Here is a 21,967-nt window from a genome sequence, read left to right as displayed (position 1 = left end):
TGTGTATTTATTTTATTTATTTATTAGGATTTATTTATCGCCTTTTTGAAGGAATTCACTCAAGGTGGTGTACAGTAAGAATAAATAGCAGCCAGGAAGAGAAGGGAGGCAGGAGGCAGACTACCCTCCCTCCTCCAACCCACAAGGTAGGGGGAGGGGAGCGCAGGGGGATAGGAGCAGACACCAGGGACCTCCTGCTGGGGGATAGGACCAGATACCAGGGACCTCTTGCTGGGGGACCAGGGGGGCTGGAAACCCACCGGATCTCCAGCCCCCCTGAACCTGGGTGGGGGGCAGCTGTCCAGCGGACCTCCAGCCCCCCCCCTGTCGCTGGGGGGGGGGGGGGGCACGCTTGGTGGCCCAGGGACTGGTTGCACTGCACATGTTAGGGAGAGCTGGAGACCCACCGGATCTCCAGCCCTCCCTGATCCTGTCACTGGGTGGGGACGACCTCCCGCCCCCCTGTTGCTGGGGGGAGGGCTTGGTCGCCCACTGGCCCTCCCCTCCTCTCCCCGTATGTTCCCACCCGTAACCTCCGCTCTCAGGACAAATCACTCCTATCTGTACCATCTGTACCCTTCTCCACCACCGCTAACTCCAGACTCCGCCCCTTCTGCCTCGCAGCACCTTATGCCTGGAACAGACTTCCTGAGCCCTTATGCCATGCGCCCTCCCTGCCCATCTTCAAGTCCTTACTCAAGGCCCATCTCTTCTCCCTTGCTTTTGGCGCCTAACCACCTTCCCCATTCCTGTTACCTACACTGACTACGTAGTCTGTTACCGTTAGATTGTAAGCTCTCTTGAGCAGGGACTGTCCCTCCCCGTGTTTAAACTTGTACAGCGCTGCGTAACCCTAGCAGCGCTATAGAAATGCTAAGTAGTGGTAGTAGTAATAAATCAAGCATGAGCAACAGACAATTAAAGCAGTAAAAATATTCAAATAACAATACAAAGTACGGCATAGTTACTACTTACAATGTCAACACAATAGGTAATAGTTCTTGGGCTTCAATTTATAGACTGAAAATGTATTTTTATATATTTTTAACAAGCACACGAGCCATTATTGGTGAACACTGATTTCTGTAAATATAGAGGCCCGTTTCCGAAATAAATGAAACGGGCGCTAGCAAGGTTCCACACCCCCCCTCCCTACCTCCCTCCCTCCCTCTCACTCTCGCCTCTGAGTTCCAGCCCCCCTCCCTTCTGATTTCCATGCCCCCCTACCTCCCTCCCTCCCCTTCGAGTTCCAGGACCCCCTCCCTTCCCTCCCCTTCGAGTTCCAGGATGCCCCTACCTCCCTCTCCCTCTCCTCCGAGTTCCAAGCACCCCTCCCCTTCGAGTTCCAGGACCCCCTGCCCCCTCCCCTTTGAGTTCCAGGACTCCCTCCCTCTCTGAGTTCCAGGACTACCTCCCTTCCCTCCCCTTCAAGTTCCAGGACACCCCTCCCCTTCGAGTTCCAGGACGCCCCTCCTCTCTCCTCCGAGTTACAGACCCCCATGCCTCTCTCCCTCTCTGTCCCCTCCGAGTGCAAGCACGACCCGTCCTCCGGCAGCCCCTCACCTTCCTGCGTGCCTAATGTAATTTAAAAATTCTTACCTCGGGGTCCGGCATCAGCAGTGAAGGTGAGCAACGCTTCAGACTGCCTTCCCATGTGTCTCAGCTCTGCCTCTGGTCCCGGCCTTCCAGAAACAGGAAATGAGGGTGGGACCAGAGGCAGAGCTGAGACACATGGGAAGGCAGTCTGAAGCTCCGCTCGCCTTCACTGCAGACACCGGACCCCGAGGTAAGAATTTTTAAATTACAGTCGGCACGCAGGAAGGCGAGGGGCTGCTGGAGGACAGGTCGTGCTTGCAGTCGGAGGGGAGAGAGAGAGAGGGAGGGGAGGCGCGGGGCCGTGGAACTCGGAGGGGAGGGGGGCCTGTAACTCGGAGGGGAGGAGAGGGAGGGAGGGAGGTAGGGGGCATGGAACTCGGAGGGGGCTGGAACTCGGAGGAGAGGAGGAGGAGTGGGGGGGGGCTGCAACTCGGAGGGAGGGGGGCGATTCTCTACTCACCTCCGCTGGCTGGTGCTGGGTTCCCTTCCCTCTCACTGATCCGCCCTCTGATGTCATCGCCAGGGCGGACCAATGGGAAGTGTGTTACAAACCCAGGCATCCAGACGGAGGTGCAAATTATTATATAGGATCCATATTTAAGTCTATGCCTTTCCCAAGTTTAGCCCTGTGTCTCCAACCCCTCCCCCCCTTGCCCCTAGAAAGTGAGCAGGCTACGCCTGTGTCCCCTTGCCTGCATGCACACTCCATGCCTTCCCTCACATATCCTAACTACTGTTCCCTGTCATCTGCCCAATGCATCCACTTCACTCTCCTGGCATCAGTGGAAAGGAGATTGTGTGGTTCACACTTGGGGGGAGAAGGAAGAAGTGAGTGAGAGGGAATGAGTCGAGAACAAGACAAGCAGAAGTCAAGAACAGAATAAGGGAAGAAAGAAAAAAAAAAAAAGAGAGGAAGCAGACAGACAAACAGAATGTCACAGAGAAAGGAGAATGGGAGACATTTGGCAGGGGTGACCTGCTGAAGTCATGGTGCACTGGAGATTCCCATCTATAACGGTACATTGGGATACCAGCCATTCTAATAATAATGCAAAGAGTTTGTGATCCTTCCAGCAGGCAGTATCTGGGTAGTAGTACCACATGTTGCTTGAATGGAACTGTTTTGGTACAGTAACTCCCTCCAAGACTGACCACAATGCGTAGCCCAGGAGGAGATACTAGGCAGTGTATGAGGGGGGAAAAAAAGGGGGAAGTGCCTCCTGAAAAGTGCAGATCCGGGGAGTCGTCCTCTAGACTTGGACAGGTGAGGAAGTTGCCCACCTATATCTGGTGTCCTATTACAGAACAGCATCTCTGGTTGTGCATCTCACCCTTCATTTACTAAAGCTATTTCTAGATGTGACCAACCTGGAGAGTGGAAGAAAAGAAAGGAGAAAGATACCAAATCAGTGCTCGGTTCAAGAGTCTGCCAAAGTCCATGAGGAAGAGGGGAAAAAAGTGCACAAAATTCAAGGAAGAGTATCCAGCACCAGAGGTGTCTGAAGAATCAAGGAACCCAGTGAAGATCCCCCAAGGAGTCCAAAGTGCTCAGGAAGGGAAGGCAGATGTCCCAGAAGCATTTTGGAAATCAGCATTGGAATCTATTTCCACTGACTGTTTACTTTCTAGCAAAATTTGTTTTGGAACACCTTACCTTGTCCAGAGCACCTCCTCCAACTTTCAGAATATACCTTAGCCCTTGGTCTTCACTCCCAGTTCTCAGAGAGCCACCAACTGCTCAGGTTCTCAAGATATTTCTAATGACTATGCTTGAGAGAGTTGCCTACACTGGGAAGTGTTAGGCATGCAAATCTCTCTCAATGCGTATTCATTAGGGATATCCTGAAAACCTGACCCATTGTCAGCTCTTGAGGACTGAAGACCAAGGCCTTAAGCCACAGGCAGCCTGTCCCATTACTGGCCCTGTGCTTGGCAGTAGAGGAATTGAGTGGGAAAGGAAAAACAATGGCCATACCTCCCAAAGGGGGAGGGGGAGGAGCAATGGCATCGTTGGCCATGAGGACAGAGGAGGAGCTGACAGTGACTTGACTGGGGGGGGGGGGGGGAGGGGGGGAGACAGCCTACTTCTATCAGTCTTACAGTAATGTCTTCTATGCAGGCTGTCCAAAAGGTCTTTTGAGGAAGATTCAGACTATTCAGAATACGGCTGCGTGGTTATTTTTTTCTGCATATAAATATGACAGTGCATCTCCTTTGTTACGGGACCTCCACTGGTTGGTTACCAGTGGAGGCTCAAATTCAATTTAAGGTTTGCAGAACAGTTCATAAGATCCTTTATTGGCTAACCCCAGTATATTTGCTTAGTTGTCTCCAAATGGCTATCAAAGACAGAGGCTTCTGAGATAATTTACTTCTCCATTATCCTAATCCTAGTAGACTAAAAACAAGAACCACTTTTTCTGCTAGTCTTATGTATCCGGCCCCTCTGTTATGGAATTCACTTCCTTTACAACTGAGATGGTTATCAATAGAAATCAAACAAAATAAAACATGGAAAAGAAAATAAGATGATACCTTTTTTATTGGACATAACTTAATACATTTCTTGATTAGCTTTCAAAGGTTGCCCTTCTTCGTCAGGTCGGAAATAAGCAAATGTGTTAGCAGATAGTATATATAAGAGAAACATCAAAGCATTACTTTGACTGTCTGACAGCGTGGGAGGGTGGGGGTGGGTAGGAGGTATGCATGGGGACATCAAAGCATTTCATTGATATTCTAACAGGATGGGTGTTGGTAGGTGAGAGGAGGGTAATAAACAGAGAAATAAACAGAGAAATACAGCTTTATGGTTTGTAATGGGTTAGAAAACCCAGATCCTTATTAAGTCCTGTTTGTTGGGTGTCAAAATATTCAATCATTCTTATTTCAAAGGTCTTACGTTCCTGTATTGTTTTAAAATTACCTTTCAGTATTCTTACTGTGAAATCACTGGTGCAGTGTTCTGGTCTTGTAAAGTGTTGGCCCACAGGGGTGGGGGCTTGACTGGCACCGGCTATTTTCATGTGATGTCTGTGCAGATTGAATCTTGTCTTAAGCATCTGGCCTGTTTCTCCAATATAGCATCCTCCGTTACATTTTTTACACTGAATGATATATACCACATTGGAAGATGAGCATGTAAAATAGTCCTTTATGTTGAATATTTTTCCTTTGTGAATGACCGGGCAACCTTCGAAAGCTAATCAAGAAATGTATTAAGTTATGTCCAATAAAAAAGGTATCATCTTATTTTCTTTTCCATGTTTTATTTTGTTTGATTTCTATTGATAACCTTTAAGAGTGGACTAACACGGCTACCACACCTCTCTACTTTACAACTGAGAAAAATTCAGAATTTTCCTTATTTTACTACTACTACTACTTAGCATTTCTATAGCGCTGCCAGGGTTACGCAGCGCTGTACAAGTTTAAACATGGGGAAGGACAGTCCCTGCTCAAGAGAGCTTACAATCTAAGGTAACAAACTATGAGTGGAGGAGTGGCCTAGTGGTTAGGGTGGTGGACTTTGGTCCTGGGGAACTGAGGAACTGAGTTCGATTCCCAGCACAGGCAGCTCCTTGTGACTCTGGGCAAGTCACTTAACCCTCCATTGCCCCATGTAAGCTGCATTGAGCCTGCCATGAGTGGGAAAGCGCGGGGTACAAATGTAACAAAAAATAAAATGTAGTCAGTGTAGGTAACATGAATGGGGAAGGTGGTTAGGCGCAAAAAGCAAGGGAGACGAGATGGGCTTTGAGTAAGGACTTGAAAATGGGCAGGGAGGGCGCATGGCATATGGGCTCGGGAAGTCTGTTCCAGGCATAAGGTGATGCGAGGCAGAAGGGGGCGGAGTCTGGAGTTAGCGGTGGTGGAGAAGGGTACAGATAGGAGTGATTTGTCCTGAGAGCGGAGGTTACGGGTGGGAACATACGGGGAGAGGAGGGTAGAGAGGTAATGGGGGGCTGCAGATTGAGTGCACTTGAAGGTCAGTAGGAGAAGCTTGAACTGTATACGGTAGCGGATCGGGAGCCAGTGAAGTGACTTGAGGAGAGAGGTGATATGAGAGTATCGGTTCACACGGTAGAAAGCATTAAAACCTTTTCTTTGTAAGAAGCTTTTATAATAATAGAAAGTGTTGTTAAATTTCCTTCTATATTATTTAATATTAGTTTAATGGATGTTAATTTACAGGGTTTTTCTGTCTGCACTGGATAGCTGTGGAATATAAGAAGGAATGCAATGAAAGGAGCACCCGAGGAGTGATGGTGGGAGTTTGGATGAGGATGAAGAAATGACGGCAGCGGGTCATGAGGTCCTGGATGAGGTAAGTAATGGTAGTGGCCTGGGCTGGAATAGGGAGATGATAGTTACAGCTGTCACATCTCCTGCACCCCTGCCCCGGCAGCCTGAAAACACAGTGTCCACACCAAGCAACATATTAAAAGTCTAGTCAGGGGCCAGAGCAAAAGGTGAAAGAAAATAAAACCTATTTATTTCATAAAACCCTGCTGTCTGACACCTTCAACATTTTACATTCATTCTGCTTGAAATAAGATTTGTTTTTTGTCCGTTTTAAATAAATTCTATTCCTTCATATTTTACGTTGCCAATCTTAGTTTCCTGTAGCAGAAAACGTCCGTCCAGTGTAAACACCATAATGTACGTGGCCACATTCCCACTAGCCTCCTCTGATTTCAGTGCCACAATAATCTGATCGTCCGTGTTGGGGATAAACTTGAAGGAAGAGAAGCCGTGGGTGGGGTTCACGTCGCCAATGTGGCTGACGGATATGTCTGTGAAATCCTGTGTGCATTGGAGGAGGAGGTTTGTCCCTCTCCGCTCATCATCCTTATCATTGTAGATCTCGTGGCTGGCACGGCGAGGCAGGAAGAACCATCTTTGCAGGATGTCGCTCCAGGCCGCAGATTCATGGACCAGATAACCTGGAAAAGAGCGCACACGACAGTCTTTATTCTCTGAGCAATAAATTATATTTCCGTATCTTCCTGCCATGTATATACTGCTATTCAAGAATGCACTTAACCACCCCGTCCCCGGAGCAACTTTTCCCAGCCACATTTCTAAGATCTTTAGTAATAGAGACCAGCTGATGGTGAAAATCTCCTTTATCTAGGAGGTTAGAAAGACAGCTACAGTCACCCCCTCCTCTAATTCACTGCCCCAAGTGCTTGATTCAGTGTTGCTGTGATTAATAACATGAAAATATACTGAAACCCCAAATGAGAATCTCCACGTCCTCAGGGGACATGAGAAGGAAGAATGTTAAATGGACTGAGGTGAGAGACTCTCTTTCCCTTCCTTGCTTTGCCTGTTTTGGCAAAGGACACCTATTGGCTCATAAATGAATATCCCCACTTGAGCTGGGGGGCGGGGAGGGCAGCTCAGGTCATGCAGGGAATGTCAGTGTGTGATGCAGGAGACCTGTTCCCTGTGTCCCTTCTTGCCACTGCTGAGTGCCAAAGGTGAGCGGAATTTCTGTATCTTTAGTTCACCCCAAAAACTATGATCCTTTCCAGGGACCCCCCCCCCCCCCTCCTTATGAACCCAGGACCCTGCTCTCTTTGGCACAATGCAGGTGCTGAGGTGAGTAGAAGAGACTGACATTTCCCACCCATCCTGGCACAGGGCTCAACTTCCAAACTCATTTGGAAACATGACCTTGACTGAAACAGAGTTGAAACTGTTTCATTAGTTTTAGCTTTAATCTCCTGATTCAATTTTCTACCTCCTAATGGCACTAATCAGTCCCCAAACTAAGTTTACGTTTAAGCAGTGCTTTCTGTACTAATGCCTCTCCTCCACACAGACCTGGTGCACAGTCTCTCTCCTTCAAGGTGTTTCATGACAAGGTAGCGTTGTTAAAAAGCTCCCAGACTCACTAACCCCACGCTCCTGCCCCTCCATGTGCAGCTTACCTGGGGGTTCGATTGATGCAGCAGATCTTAATGCATTGTAGTTGGATACCCAGCTCTTATGGTACACGTCACCCTTTGGGCCGATCACTTTTACCCACTTTGGGTTCTGATTCAGCACTTCTCCAGTTGTGCTGGTCCAGTCCTTGCCCCACCCACCCACGTAGAGCTGCTCATCTTTCACAGCTAGCCACTCAGCTTTAAAACCTGCAGGAAGAAAGGGCATGATGGTTCCTCTTAAGCTGAACTGGGGCAATACCCCCCCCCCCCCCCCCATTCATGCATTAGTGAGCAGAGATTACTGCCTCTTCCATTTACATGTAGTCCCCATAAAGGGATAAGGGCAATACCCTCTCCCTTCATTACATACTGCCAGGAAGCAAAAATCTCCCCCCCCCCCCCCCTCCGTTATGTATAATAGTGGGTGCTCAAATATTACCCTATGCTTATTAATTAAATCCAAAATTAAAATCCAACCAGACTTATCCCTGAGCTCCAAATGCTTCCCCTCTCTCATTCGGAGTCACAGGTTTGCCTGTTCCCCCCCCCCCCCCCATCCATCTTGGCATCACAGGCTCACTTGCACTCCTCCCTTGGTTCATCTCAGTGTCTGCTCCCCATCTCCCTTGGAGTCAAAGGCTTGCCTATTCCCCCTCTCTCCCTTCTCGTTCTCCCTCGGAGTCACAGGCTTGCCCTGCTCCCCTTGCTGTCCTTCTCCGTGTCTCAGGTTCACCTTGTACCCCTCTTGCTGGGGGTCACAGGCTAATGCCACCTGACTTGTACGTAACTTCTCTAGCTGTTTGGATCTGGACTGATTTTACCATAATGTGAATAAAGCATGGATTGAAAGCTCACCTTTAGCCACCGTGCCATCACCATCAGTCAGAGTTACCCAAGGGATGACTCTATTCCTCTCTATCTGATAAACAATCCCTGTCCGGTCATCCACAGTGTACAGTTTGCCATTGAAGACTGCCAACTCTGAAAGCTCCATTCCTCTGTCCTTCTCAGACAAGTGAGACTCCAGCACAATGTCATCTTCGTCCCACTCCACAGTCACCCGGTCCTGGCTATCTGACAACGTCAGGTACCCCATCTTCAAATAACTGAACCATGTATTCTTTTTGGAGCTCCTGGAGTCCTTATCTAGGTCTGCAATCACTGCGATTCGATACTGCACCCCCGCAGTGGTTTTCTGCACAGGGGAGAGCGGGTAAGTGTCATTGTATTGCTCCCCAGAGAGACTGCGCTTCAAGCTGTGGGCATTTGGCTGCACGAGACTTGCTGTAGAAGATCGGTGGAAACAGTAAAGAATGAGCACCAGAGCACTGCACATGAGGGACATGAGAATAGCCTTCCATTGGGGGGAGAAGCGGGGGTCAGCAGCTTTGGCCATGGATGCTAACACAGGAAGACCACCAACCCTGATGCGAAGGGGATGCATAGAATCAACACATTCCAGCAGCTGGGAAGACTCCATAGGGCAGAAGAGAAGAACCTGGCAGAAGAGAACAATTGAGATTCAGATACACTGTAACCGGGCTGCAAAGGAGGCAGAGAAACAAAGTAGCACCACACAAGAGACAAATTAGTTACAGAGAGAGGATCTGTAACTAGTGGCACAGAAGCTACCTACAACATATTATATCAGTGTGAAGCAGGATGTCAACAGGGAACTCACTTGCAGGGTGAATGCACCCGTAGGCAGAATAGGGCGTTCTAGCACAGCAAGAGCTTGAGGGCAGAGCTAGAAATTGCCCCTTCAACCAAAAAGCTGTTCCACTGCTCCAGCCAAGCACAAATATTTTATTTATTGCATTTGTATCCCACATTTTCCCACCTCTTTGCAGGCTCAATGTGGCTTACATTACATCATGAATAGTGAAAATACATTAGAAAATAGATATTTAGTATTGCATAAGGATCTTGGGTAACATGATAATGATAAAGCATGATAGTCATATAACAAGCAAATATTGTAAGGCTATTCTGGATATATGTGGGGGAGTTCACATTTGTTGATCTTTGTGGTATACCTTGTCAAAGAGATGGGTCTTCAGTAGTTTGCGGAAGTTAGTTAGTTCGAAGATCGTTTTTAAGTTGCACGGCAATGCGTTCCATAACTGTGTGCTCAAGTAGGCGAAGTTTGATGCATGCATTAGTTTGTATTTTAGACCTTTGCAGTTGGGGAAGTGCAAGTTAAGGAATGTGCGGGATGATCTTTTAGCATTCCTGGGTAGTAAGTCTATCAGGTCTGACATGTAGGCTGGGGCATCTCCGTGAATGATTTTGTGAACTAGGGGACATATTTTGAACGTGATGCGTTCTTTAAGTGGGAGCCAGTGTAGCTTTTCTCGTAGGGGTTTAGCACTTTCATATTTTGTTTTACCGAATATGAGTCTAGCTGCTGTGTTCTTGGCCGTCTGAAGTTTCTTGGTTATTTGCTCTTTGCAGCTAGCATAGAGTGCGTTGCAATAGTCTAGATGGCTGAATACCATTGATTGTACCAGGTTACAGAAGACGGTCCTTGGGAAGAAAGGTCTTACTCTTTTTAATTTCCACATTGAGTGGAACATCTTCTTGGTTGTGTTTTTCGCGTGATTCTCAAGTGGGAACAAGGGTGCTAGCAAGAAAGTCCAGGAAGGAGTCTATACGGTACTGAGTGTGTTCAAGCACCTACTGCATCCACAAGGTTGCAACCCATGAGCACTAATGCTCCAAAAGGAAAATATAGCTGGACAATATAACATGTTTCAGGTTTTTTTTCTCAGCCATTAAGAAAGACTAGTGCAAGAACTGCTGAAACAGCACGTTGGACAGAATGCCAGACAGTTGCCGAGCTGTAATTTCCCTTTCTCTAATGGAGGGAGAGGGAACAATCTCTTTTTGTTACCTCTAATATCACCAGCGTCTTCTGAAACTTTTCTCACAGAACAGAGAAGTAGATAAAGACCATAAGAGTTGTCCAATTTTCTCATATCAACTACTTACACTCAGTTCTGGGATCACTCTCACCACCGGGGTCCACCGCCCCCACTCTCTCCCCGTTTGCCCTTCTTTATACCCCTCTTCCCCTTCCATGCCCCAACCCCTTTTAGCTCCCTTATTGCAAAGAGCAGTCCACATATCAATTCGGATCAAGAAAAGGCTGTTACAACTTCTTGCATCCAACAACTGAACCAAGAGACTTAACCCAAGCTACACACAACCTTTGACCAGAAATATTGCTTTTTGCCCCAACTACTTTCCTGATCAGCAGAGTGGCATATTTCTTCTCCAACACCATGTAGATGATTTCCTTAGCCCTACCCTGGACAGCAAGGCCCTATGTGCCAGCATGGACCTCCATGCCTGTTAATTCGGGTCACCTGCCCCAATAATGAAATTTCTGGCTCATCCTCAATGAGCCTGAGTCCTTGTAACTTGAGTTACCGCCCACTGTGACAAAGGCCTCCAGTTCCCTAACTGGTCACCAGACTAATAGCCTACTCATCTCTGGGAGGGGAGGGGGGAAGCTGCCTCCAAGAAACAGGAAAAGCCCTGCGCCTTGGAGGGGCTCCCTTTGAATAACCTTCCCCTTCTCTCCCAGGATCCTATATCCCCTCCAGCCAATCACAACCTGCCTTGCTTGGCTTACCATTGAATGGACTAATGGTAAGCCAACAACTGGGAGTCCTTGCTGTATCTACCCTTCCCTCTTACAAATGGATCCTATATCCCCTCCAGCCAATCACAACCTGCCTTGCCTGGCTTACCATTGAATGGACTAATGGTAAGCCAACAACTGGGAGTCCTTGCTGAATCTACCCTTCCCTCTTACAAATCTGTTCCTATCCACTTGTCAGCTTCCTCCACCTCACAACTTGCCCTAGTTGAACAGGCCACAGCCTTCCATTAAAGGCTACCCTCAAGACAAGCTCTCGGGCTCATCACTAATCCCTACTATCCCTCTCTCTCCCTCAGAGATCCTCTGTGGTTGTCTTAAGCTTTCTTGAATTTAGATTAGAGAGCTGCACAGGAATGGGGATAGCAGAAATCCAGCAGGGATCCTGCGGGGATGAACTCGGGAGCTGCGTGGATCCCACGGAAGTGTAGGTAAGTCTAGTCTTGTCTCCCCTCCCCTCCCTACTAGCCCTGGGTGCCTTCTCTGAACATACCTTAGTACATCCTAGTGATCTGGTGGCCTCTTACGGACAGGAAAGACCCCCACTCTTTCCTGCCCGCTGCCACTGTTTCTTTAAAATGGCTGCCAAGACTTCAAGTGAAAGTGTTGTGAGGCCACTGCTTGCAGCCATTTTACAGAAACAGTGGCAGTGAAAGGTATGTTTGGGGAGGGCACCCAGGGCTGAAGGGGAGATGGATGGCTGGTAGTCATGCATGGGGGAGGGGGGTTATGGGTGGGAGGGAGCAAGGAGGCTGTAAAAAGGGAGGGAGGTAGAGAGGGAGGGGGGCTGGAAAAATGTTTGGTAAGGGGATGTATATGGAGAGGGGGGAAGGGAAAAGGGAAGATAGAGCACATGGGATAGAAGGGGATGGAGAGGAGAGGGTCATGCTGCTCATGGATGTTTGCTTTTTTGGAATTTGCATCTTTTTAATTTTTTTATTTTGCAAAGTATGGAAGAAAATATACTTATGTTACGTTTACCGGTATTTATAGAATCTAGCTTTCTTGGAGGGGGGGGGGGGGGTCAAGGTGATTGTGTGGTGAGGTGTAATGCAGTGTGGCAGGGGTGGGCCAGAAGTGGGAATGGAGGAGGTTAGTTGTGGCAGGGATGGGCGGAGACAGATTAGATTCCCACGGAGATGGTTGAGATTTTCTGTCCCCGTGCAACTCTAATTTAGACACAGTCTGTGTCTCCACCACCTCCACCTGGAGGCCAATCAATGGATTCATCACCCTTTCCATTGAGAAGCATTTCCTTAGGTAATTCCTCTAGTTTCTCATCTATCTCAATCCTCTTTCAGACTCTCGGGGGGGGGGGGGGGGGGGCTGGTCTTGAGATTATAGTAAGACGGAACAGAAGTCTCTCCAGAACTGTAAGACTTACCATAAACTTACACCATCAGCTCCAGAGTAGGAGCATTTTGCCCCCTGACCTGATTCACCTTTTCACCTAATTTGATGCTACAACCACTACTGGACTTAACTACAGTAAACAAGATCCAAGTTGAAGAAAACTTAATTTGCAAAGTCAGTGTTCCTGGTACCAATAGAAAGGCCCCAGGCAGTACAACCTCTGAAACAGGCTAAGTGCACTGCAGCCTCTGTCCTGCAACTAATGAAACCATGGGTGGATATGAAGCTCTTCTTCAGTCAGGGTCCTCAAATTGCAAGAAAGCACTGGTTTGGCCTTTTGTTGCTATTAAAGTGGGGAGGGGGAGGGGGAAAGGTTCGGGTCACTCACTGCCTGTCGGGCTCTGGCATGTTAAGGGTCAGTCAGCTCTGGCTGCTTCAGTTTCTTGATGTTCTCCATCTGAGGTTGTAGCTCAGTTGAACAAATTACAAATGGATTTGTCCTTCTGTTGTGAATGAGATGTTTAAAATCAGCTCACAGGAAGATCATGTGATGTGCTGAGAACCATAAGTACATAAGTAATGCCATACTGGGAAAAGACCAAGGGTCCATCGAGCCCAGCATCCTGTCCACGACAGCGGCCAATCCAGGCCAAGGGCACCTGGCAAGCCCCCCAAACGCACAAACACTCTACACGTTATTCCTGGAACTGTGGACTTTTCCCAAGTCCATTCAGTAGCGGTTTATGGACTTGTCCTTTAGGAAACCGTCCAATCTCTTTTTAAACTCTGCTAAGCTAACCGCCTTCACCACTTTGTCCAGCAACGAATTCCAGAGTTTAATTATACGTTGGGTGAAGAAAGATTTTCTCCAATTTGTTTTAAATTTACTACACTGTAGTTTCATCGCATGCCCCCTAGTCCTAGTATGCCTCCTAGTCCTAGACATCGTTCTGTGCTGCTCCGGGGCCCCCATGCTTTATTGGCCCCTTTAATTGTTTTCTGGACTATGATTTTGGGCAGTAGCGCATTTATTAACAGTAGGAGAGTTGAATGGACAGATTTCTGACAAAATCCAGAGCAGCTATGTTTGTAAAGGGCTTAAAAAAAAAAAAAAAGAGACAAGACCCCCGGCAGTGAAGAAAAAATGGCGGAGCTCGTGACTTCTGTAGTTCCCGCATTCACAGAGCTGCCAGCAGTGGTAGGCGAAGCAATCGAGCCGCGTCTGGAGAGATTGTCGGGACAAATTGCTAATTTGGAATCTTTGCTAGCTGAGATGACGAGGAGAACCAGAGACTTAAAGCAGAGGGTCTCTGCTCTGGATGACACAGCAGTGTGGTCTGGCAATGACGGAGTTGGAGCAGAAGGTGAAAGAGCATGTTGAGAAGCTTGGCGACTTGGCGAATCGCTTCCAGAGGGGGAATCTGCATCTTCAGTCTGTACCCTCCCTGTTGGAGCGCTGGCTGTCCACCGAGTTTGCCCTATTGAACAGTGTGGGCCTGCTCTATAGAGAGAGAGTGGGCTGCATTCATGATGGTCGTCGGAGGCCACGTGTAGTGGTCCTTAAAATTCACAATTATACTCACAAAGTGGATATTCTGCGTGGATACAAACAATACAGTACGATGGGGTGCCTGTTAAAAATCTTCCAAGATTATTCAGTAGCTTTGCAGGAGAGGAGGTGGCGTTTCAGTTCCATTTGTTCTGCGCTGTACAAGAAAAATATTTGCTTTATGCTTCTGTATCCTGCCATCCTTAAAGTGCATTTTAATGGTAATTAGGTGTCTTATGACACAGTCAGTGCTGACCAGGATTGCTTACACAAGTTCCACGAGTCCTCAGGGGATGGCGTGTAAATAAGAGACTGCTTCAATGACTGTCTGTGAGATGTTTTATGTTTAAGATTATTACTTCTCTGTTAGTATTACTATGTATAATAAAAACCCTGTTGAATCCTGCTCAGGGATATTCCCCCCGTTACCTATCTGTATTTTAGAGCCTTACATCTCTCCATGTGATTCAGACTGTGTGAGAGGGAGCCGGTGGGGAACAGGGACCCCATGCGTCTATACAGATCGTCTCACTACTGTGCAGTTGTGTGGTGGTACGGTATCGGATATGCAGGTGAGTTTCTGGAGATGGGATAGGGGAGCGTGAGGGGAGTAGGATTGGGTAGGGAAGGGAGAATGATAGTTTTGGGGGTCATAAGTACATTAGTACATAAGTGTTGCCATACTGGGACAGGCCGAAGGTCCATCAAGCCCAGCATCCCATTTCCAGCAACGGCCAATCCAGTTCACAAGTACTTGGCAAGATCCCAAAACAGTAAATGCTGGCAGTGTTGGTATTTGGGGAGGGGATGTGTTTTGGGGTCAGCAACTGAAGCAGGAATCGTTTTATCTGATGGACCAACCTATGAGAGGTTGTGTAGTCGATTTAGATTGGGAACTGGGGTCAGGGCTGGGCACCTCGGTTTTGGCTTAGAGCTATCTGCATTCTTGTTTTTCCAGAGGCAAGGATGAGTGTTAACCATATTCATTTGACACCTTGGAACCTTGGTGGCATCACATCCCCGGTAAAAAGTTTGTAAAATTCTTTCCATGTTGAAGCATCAGAGGGCCAATGTCGCCTGCTTGCAGGAGACCCAGCTCACTGATGACGAGGAACATGAAAAACTAAGGCCAGTGGCGTAGGAAGGGGGGGCGGGAGGGGCGGTCCGCTCCAGGTGCACACGCTCGGGGGGTGCCGGCCCCGCTGATTCCCTGCTTCCTCTGCCCCGGAACAGGTTACTTACTGTTCCGGGGCAGAGAGAGCAGGGAACCAGCGGGGTCGACGCAGCTCCGAGTGATGTGCACTCGGGGCGGATCGGCCCTCCCGCAGGTAAGAATGCAGTCCAGGGGGGGAGGGGTTGCAGTCTGGAGGGGGCGTGCGCCGCAGAGGGGGGGGGGTCGCGCCGTGCTGCACCCGGGGGGGGGGGGTGCGCAGCGGCGACCCGCCCCGGGTGCCATTAGCCCTCGCTACGGCACTGACTAAGGCTATCTTGGATGGAGGATGTCTATTAGATATCTCCTTGGTCTCGGGGTGGGGGGAAGAGGGGTTGCAGTGCTTCTTTGTAAGTTTCCTCTGTATAAAGTGGAAGCATTAATGAAAGATGGTGCAGGTACTTAGGTTGTGGTTGCAGGGGCACATCCTAGTGGTGGTCTATGGTTCTACCCCTGAAGAATCCAAATTTTATAGGGATTTATTGAAAGTCTGTCTGCCTTATCAAAATGAGACTTTGTGGTGGGTGATACGAACACTGTGATGGATCGGTCCACTCCACGCAGAGGTGGTATGCGAATAAGAAACAGTGATTGCCATACATTTTCTCAATACAGTTGATGTGTGGCAACGGCTTCATCTGATGGAACGGGATTATACAGTGATACCTCGGTTTTCGTTGATAATCCGTCCGAAAACAATCAATGAAAACCGAAGCAGATGAAAACCAAGGCAATTATTTCCATATGAATCAATGCAATCCAATGAGCAGGAGAACGCGTGGGTTGCCCTTTGTTTTCGCAAAATTAGCAGCGAAAACCGAGGCAACCGAAATCCGAGACAAATTTTTCACTGAAAAAAATCAACGAAAACCGAGGTTTCACTGTACTCACCTCTCCAGGGCTCATGGTACTATGTCTCTATTAGATTATATTTTTTGTGTGGCAGTCCAGTTTTTCTCTGATTCAGTCGGCAATGGTGGGCCCTGGAGAGATGTCTGACTACTCCTGGTTTGGGTGGATGTGACTGTATCTTCTTATGGTCCTTCTTCCCAGGGCTGGCGTTTTCTTACATATCTGGCCCACAATCAGGAGTTTGTTCAATATTTACAGCGTGCTTGGGAGGATTTTGCTGCCACCAATGAGAAACATGTTGCACAGCCTCTGCTATACTGGGACGTGGCTAAGGCAGTTCTGCAGGGTGCTATTATCACATTTATGAGCAGTAGAAATTGCAGACTGGTGGCTGGGGATCGTTAACTTGGTGTTCCAGCTCAAAAAAGCAAGGACGGCCTATATTATGAAATCCTCTATGAAGTACTTTATTGGCTACGCAAACACACCTCTAAATACTAAATACGCTAATGCATGAGCAAACAACTGGAGAGCTTTTACATCAGAAATTATATATGGCAATATGACAGGAAAATTGTTAGCTTACAGTGGGGGAAATAAGTATTTGATCCCTTGCTGTTTTTGTAAGTTTGCCCACTGACAAAGACATGAGCAGCCCATAATTGAAGGGTAGGTTATTGGTAACAGTGAGAGATAGCACATCACAAATTAAATCCGGAAAATCACATTGTGGAAAGTATATGAATTTATTTGCATTCTGCAGAGGGAAATAAGTATTTAATCCCTCTGGCAAACAAGACCTAATACTTGGTGGCAAAACCCTTGTTGGCAAGCACAGCGGTCAGACGTCTTCTGTAGTTGATGATGAGGTTTGCACACATGTCAGGAGGAATTTTGGTCCACTCCTCTTTGCAGATCATCTCTAAATCATTAAGAGTTCTGGGCTGTCGCTTGGCAACTCGCAGCTTCAGCTCCCTCCATAAGTTTTCAATGGGATTAAGGTCTGGTGACTGGCTAGGCCACTCCATGACCCTAATGTGCTTCTTCCTGAGCCACTCCTTTGTTGCCTTGGCTGTATGTTTTGGGTCATTGTCGTGCTGGAAGACCCAGCCACGACCCATTTTTAAGGCCCTGGCGGAGGGAAGGAGGTTGTCACTCAGAATTGTACGGTACATGGCCCCATCCATTCTCCCATTGATGCGGTGAAGTAGTCCTGTGCCCTTAGCAGAGAAACACCCCCAAAACATAACATTTCCACCTCCATGCTTGACAGTGGGGACAGTGTTCTTTGGGTCATAGGCAGCATTTCTCTTCCTCCAAACACGGCGAGTTGAGTTCATGCCAAAGAGCTCAATTTTTGTCTCATCTGACCACAGCACCTTCTCCCAATCACTCTCGGCATCATCCAGGTGTTCACTGGCAAACTTCAGACGGGCCGTCACATGTGCCTTCCGGAGCAGGGGGACCTTGCGGGCACTGCAGGATTGCAATCCGTTATGTCGTAATGTGTTACCAATGGTTTTCGTGGTGACAGTGGTCCCAGCTGCCTTGAGATCATTGACAAGTTCCCCCCTTGTAGTTGTAGGCTGATTTCTAACCTTCCTCATGATCAAGGATACCCCACGAGGTGAGATTTTGCGTGGAGCCCCAGATCTTTGTCGATTGACAGTCATTTTGTACTTCTTCCATTTTCTTACTATGGCACCAACAGTTGTCTCCTTCTCGCCCAGCGTCTTACTGATGGTTTTGTAGCCCATTCCAGCCTTGTGCAGGTGTATGATCTTGTCCCTGACATCCTTAGACAGCTCCTTGCTCTTGGCCATTTTGTAGAGGTTAGAGTCTGACTGATTCACTGAGTCTGTGGACAGGTGTCTTTCATACAGGTGACCATTGCCGACAGCTGTCTGTCATGCAGGTAACGAGTTGATTTGGAGCATCTACCTGGTCTGTAGGGGCCAGATCTCTTACTGGTTGGTGGGGGATCAAATACTTATTTCCCTCTGCAGAATGCAAATAAATTCATATACTTTCCACAATGTGATTTTCCGGATTTAATTTGTGATGTGCTATCTCTCACTGTTACCAATAACCTACCCTTCAATTATGGGCTGCTCATGTCTTTGTCAGTGGGCAAACTTACAAAATCAGCAAGGGATCAAATACTTATTTCCCCCACTGTAAGTACTTAAGACCTGGGGGGGGGGGGGGGGGGAGTGGCTTCCGCACAGTATTAGCTTTAGTAAATGGGTAAGGACGGGTAACCAATTGGGTTGAGGAAATAGTAGCAATTTGTTTTTTCAGATCATTTGTATGCTAAAGGAGATGGAGCAAGCAAGAAGGAGATCTGGAACTCTTTGGAGTGCTCTGGGATGTCACAGTTTCCACCTGGGGCTGCAGACATATTAAACAGGCCTTTAACGATGAGAGAGCTACAAAAATTGGTAAAGTCTTTGAAGTCGCTTACGGAACCCGGGCCTAATGGACACTCGGGGGAATTTTATAAGTTGTTACAAGCCCAAGTGTTAGGGCACTTACTTGCTTATTATGCAGCTGTGGAGGGTCAGGGGTCTTTCCATGCCCCGCTAACACTGCTCTCATTGTGCTTTTACCTAAGCCCAAAAGACCTCGGACATTGTCCGATTCTTGTTGGCCAAGTTCCCTGATAAATGTGGACATCAAAATTTTATCCCAGGTGCTACTACTACTACTACTACTATTTATCATTTCTATAGCGCTACAAGGCATACGCAGCGCTGCACAAACATAGAAGAAAGACAGTCCCTGCTCAAAGAGCTTACAATCTACTAGAAAAAAAAAAAAAGTAATCAAATCAATTAATGTGTACAGGAAGGAGGAGAGGAGGGTAGGTGGAGGCGAGTGGTTACAAGTGGTTACGAGTCAAAAGCAATGTTAAAGAGGTGGGCTTTCAGATTTAAAGGTGGCCAAGGATGGGGCAAGACGTAGGGGCTCAGGAATTTTATTCCAGGCATAGGGTGCAGCGAGACAGAAGGCGCGAAGTCTGGAGTTGGCAGTAGTGGAGAAGGGAAACAGATAAGAAGGATTTATCCATGGAGCGGAGTGCACGGGAAGAGGTGTAGGGAAGGACGAGTGTGGAGAGATACTGGGGAGTAGCAGAGTGAATACATTTATAGGTTAGTTGAAGAAGTTTGAACAGGATGCGAAAACGGATAGGGAGCCAGTGAAGGGTCTTGAGGAGAGGGGTAGTATGAGTAAAGCGACCCTGGCGGAAGATGAGACAGGCAGCAGAGTTTTGAACCGACTGGAGAGGGGAGAGGTGACTAAGTGGGAGGCCAGCAAGAAGCAGATTGCAGTAGTCTAAACGAGAGGTGACAAGGGTGTGGATGAGGGTTTTGGTAGAGTGCTCGGAAAGAAAGGGGCGGATTTTACAGATGTTGTAAAGAAAGAAACGACAGGTCTTGGCAATCTGCTGGCAGATAGGCTCTCAAACTATTTGGTACATGTGGTGGAATTGGAACAAGTAGCTTTTGTGAAGAACTGGCAGTCGGTGACCAATGTGAGACAGATACTGCAGACTATGTGTCAGCAGACTAACGAACCCTCCCTGTTGGTCAGTCTGGATGCAGAGAAAGCCTTTGGCAAGATTCGTTGGCCTTTTCTGTTTTCAGTCTTGGAATATCTGAGCATCTAGGGTTGGTTTTTGCATGCTATTCAGGCCCAATATGAGAAGCCCAGGGCACAGTTGCTGGTGAATGGGGTGCGCCCCGAGGGGCATACAGCAGAGGTATTCGCTTTCTCCATTGCTGTTTGTCTCTGGCCACAGGGGTGGCCCAATGCAATCTGCCGCCGGAGACAGGGATGAGATAGCGCCCTGCCCCCCCCCCCCCCAGTTCCAACAGTGTAGAACTGCCATCCCCCCTTCCTTCCTCCCTCAACCAACTAGAAACACATCCGAATCATCGCGAACGTACCTAACTCTGCACTACCCAAGCTGCAAAGGACTCAAATACAAGTCAACGTACGCATCCAGTTTTTCCTACATAAGCATACAACTGTGGAACGCATTAACAAAAGCCCTGAAAACTACGTATGAGCACCTACACTTCCGGAGAACACTAAAAACTTACCTGTTTAAAAAGGCATACCCTACTAATTCAACATAAATGCCTAATCTCTGCAACACGAGAAAACTAAAATACGTAATGGACATAACACAACTCTTCCGCTGTACGATTCCCTAGTGTGGCTGTGCCACATGAACTTTATCTTACCACAACATTACTTTGTATTTGTTCACACCGGAGTCTGCAAACGCCTCTCCAGCACTATGTAAGCCACATTGAGCCTACAAATAGGTGGGAAAATGTGGGATACAAATAAATAAACTCCCCTCACCAAGCCTGCCTTTCTGTTTTGCTGTTATTTTCAAAAGTCGTCGGGGGGCAGTAATTCCCATACATTGTCCAGCTGCCAGCACTGGTGTCTCCTCTGTACTGCGGCCGCATCCAAGGAAACAACATCAGAGAGGTGGCCTGCAGTACAGAGGAGATGCTGGTGCTGACGGCAGGGTAGCATATGGGGAGGGGAGTTGAGGAAGGAAGGAGGGGAAAGATGCTGCTCCATAAAGAGTGCCTCCTGAGGCCCCCCCCCCCCCCCGTCTCAGTTGGCCTAATGGTAGGGCCACCACTGTTTGGCCACACCACAGGGTGTGTCTATGCAGGGGCAGTAGGTAAAGGTCCTGGCTTATGCTGATGATTTGATGGCAATATTAGCAGACCCGCAGGCTGCACTACTCCACCTGTTGGAGCTCATCTCATAATCTGGCCAGCTGTCTGGGCTTGTACTGAATCTGGCTAAGTCTAGCGCACTTCCTGTTGTGCGGAGCCAGTGGTGGGGTCACTTCACTGGCTTCCGATCAGATACCACATACAGTTCAAGCTTCTCCTTCTTATCTACAAATGCACTCAGTCTGCAGCACCTCATTACCTCTCTACCCTCATCTCCCCTTATGTTCCCGCCCGAAACCTCCGCTCACAGGACAATTCCAGGCTCCGCCCATTCTGCCTCACATCACCTTACGCATGGAATAAACTTCCTGAACCCCTACGCCAAGCCCCCTCCTTACCCATCTTCAAATCATCGCTCAAAGCCCACCTCTTCAATATTGCTTTCGGCATCTAACCTTTATACCTTTCATGTAATCGAGAATGCCCCAAATGGACTACCCCTACTTGACTGACTCTACATTTGTCCATTAGATTGTAAGCTCTTTGAGCAGGGATTGTCCTTCTGTGTTAAAATTGTACAGCGCTGCGTAACCCTGGTAGCACTTTAGAAATGTTAAGTAGTGGTAAGTAGTAGTGCCCCCCTTGTCCTGAGTCACTGATTATATCAGATATTTGGGGGTCTGGATCACAGACGATTTGTCCCAGTTATATGGGACAAAGTGCAGCCCTTGTACAAACAAAACTGTCTGGAGGCCTACCTTCTGTCATTAATAGGACATAATTCACTTGTTTAATATGATTCTGGCTCTACAATTGTTGTATTTGTTTCCAGACTTCGCGCCTTCTGTCTCACTGCACCCTACACCTGGAATAAACTTCCTGAGCCCCTACGTCTTGCCCCATCCTTGGCCACCTTTAAATCTAGACTGAAAGCCCACCTCTTTAACATTGCTTTTGACTCGTAACCACTGGCCTCCACCTACCCTCCTCTCTTCCTTCCCGTTCACATTAATTGATTTGATTTGCTTACTTTATTTATTTTTTGTCTATTAGATTGTAAGCTCTTTGAGCAGGGACTGTCTTTCTTCTATGTTTGTGCAG

General features: G+C 47.9%; 1 protein-coding gene across 1 annotated transcript; it reads right to left on the bottom strand.

Annotated features, from left to right (window-relative positions):
* Nucleotides 1–6,069: 6,069 nt before the first annotated feature.
* On the bottom strand, nucleotides 6,070–9,131 carry LOC115473561 (soluble calcium-activated nucleotidase 1-like). The gene is made up of 3 exons (XM_030208626.1): nucleotides 8,388–9,131; nucleotides 7,536–7,739; nucleotides 6,070–6,542 (listed from the first exon to the last, which is right to left on the bottom strand). Exons 1-3 carry the CDS (start codon nucleotides 9,010–9,012, stop codon nucleotides 6,172–6,174), a joined length of 1,200 nt encoding a protein of 399 aa, XP_030064486.1. The 5' UTR covers nucleotides 9,013–9,131; the 3' UTR covers nucleotides 6,070–6,171.
* Between the last annotated feature and the right edge of the window lie 12,836 nt (nucleotides 9,132–21,967).

The sequence above is a fragment of the Microcaecilia unicolor genome, chromosome 6 (assembly GCF_901765095.1).
Source record: "Microcaecilia unicolor chromosome 6, aMicUni1.1, whole genome shotgun sequence".
Taxonomy (NCBI): Eukaryota; Metazoa; Chordata; class Amphibia; order Gymnophiona; family Siphonopidae; genus Microcaecilia; species Microcaecilia unicolor.
The sequence above is the reverse complement of the archived record's forward strand: the minus strand, read 5'-3'. Positions and strand labels throughout refer to the sequence as shown.

Excerpts from the sequence above, each read along its gene's own strand:
- LOC115473561 (XM_030208626.1), bottom strand. The coding sequence starts at position 9,012 with ATGGAGTCTTCCCAGCTGCTGGAATGTGTTGATTCTATGCATCCCCTT. Across the intron at positions 7,740-8,387 it reads TGATGGCACGGTGGCTAAAG|GTTTTAAAGCTGAGTGGCTA; the intron begins GTGAGCTTTCAA and ends TTCTTCCTGCAG. Across the intron at positions 6,543-7,535 it reads TGCATCAATCGAACCCCCAG|GTTATCTGGTCCATGAATCT; the intron begins GTAAGCTGCACA and ends GCTCTTTTCCAG.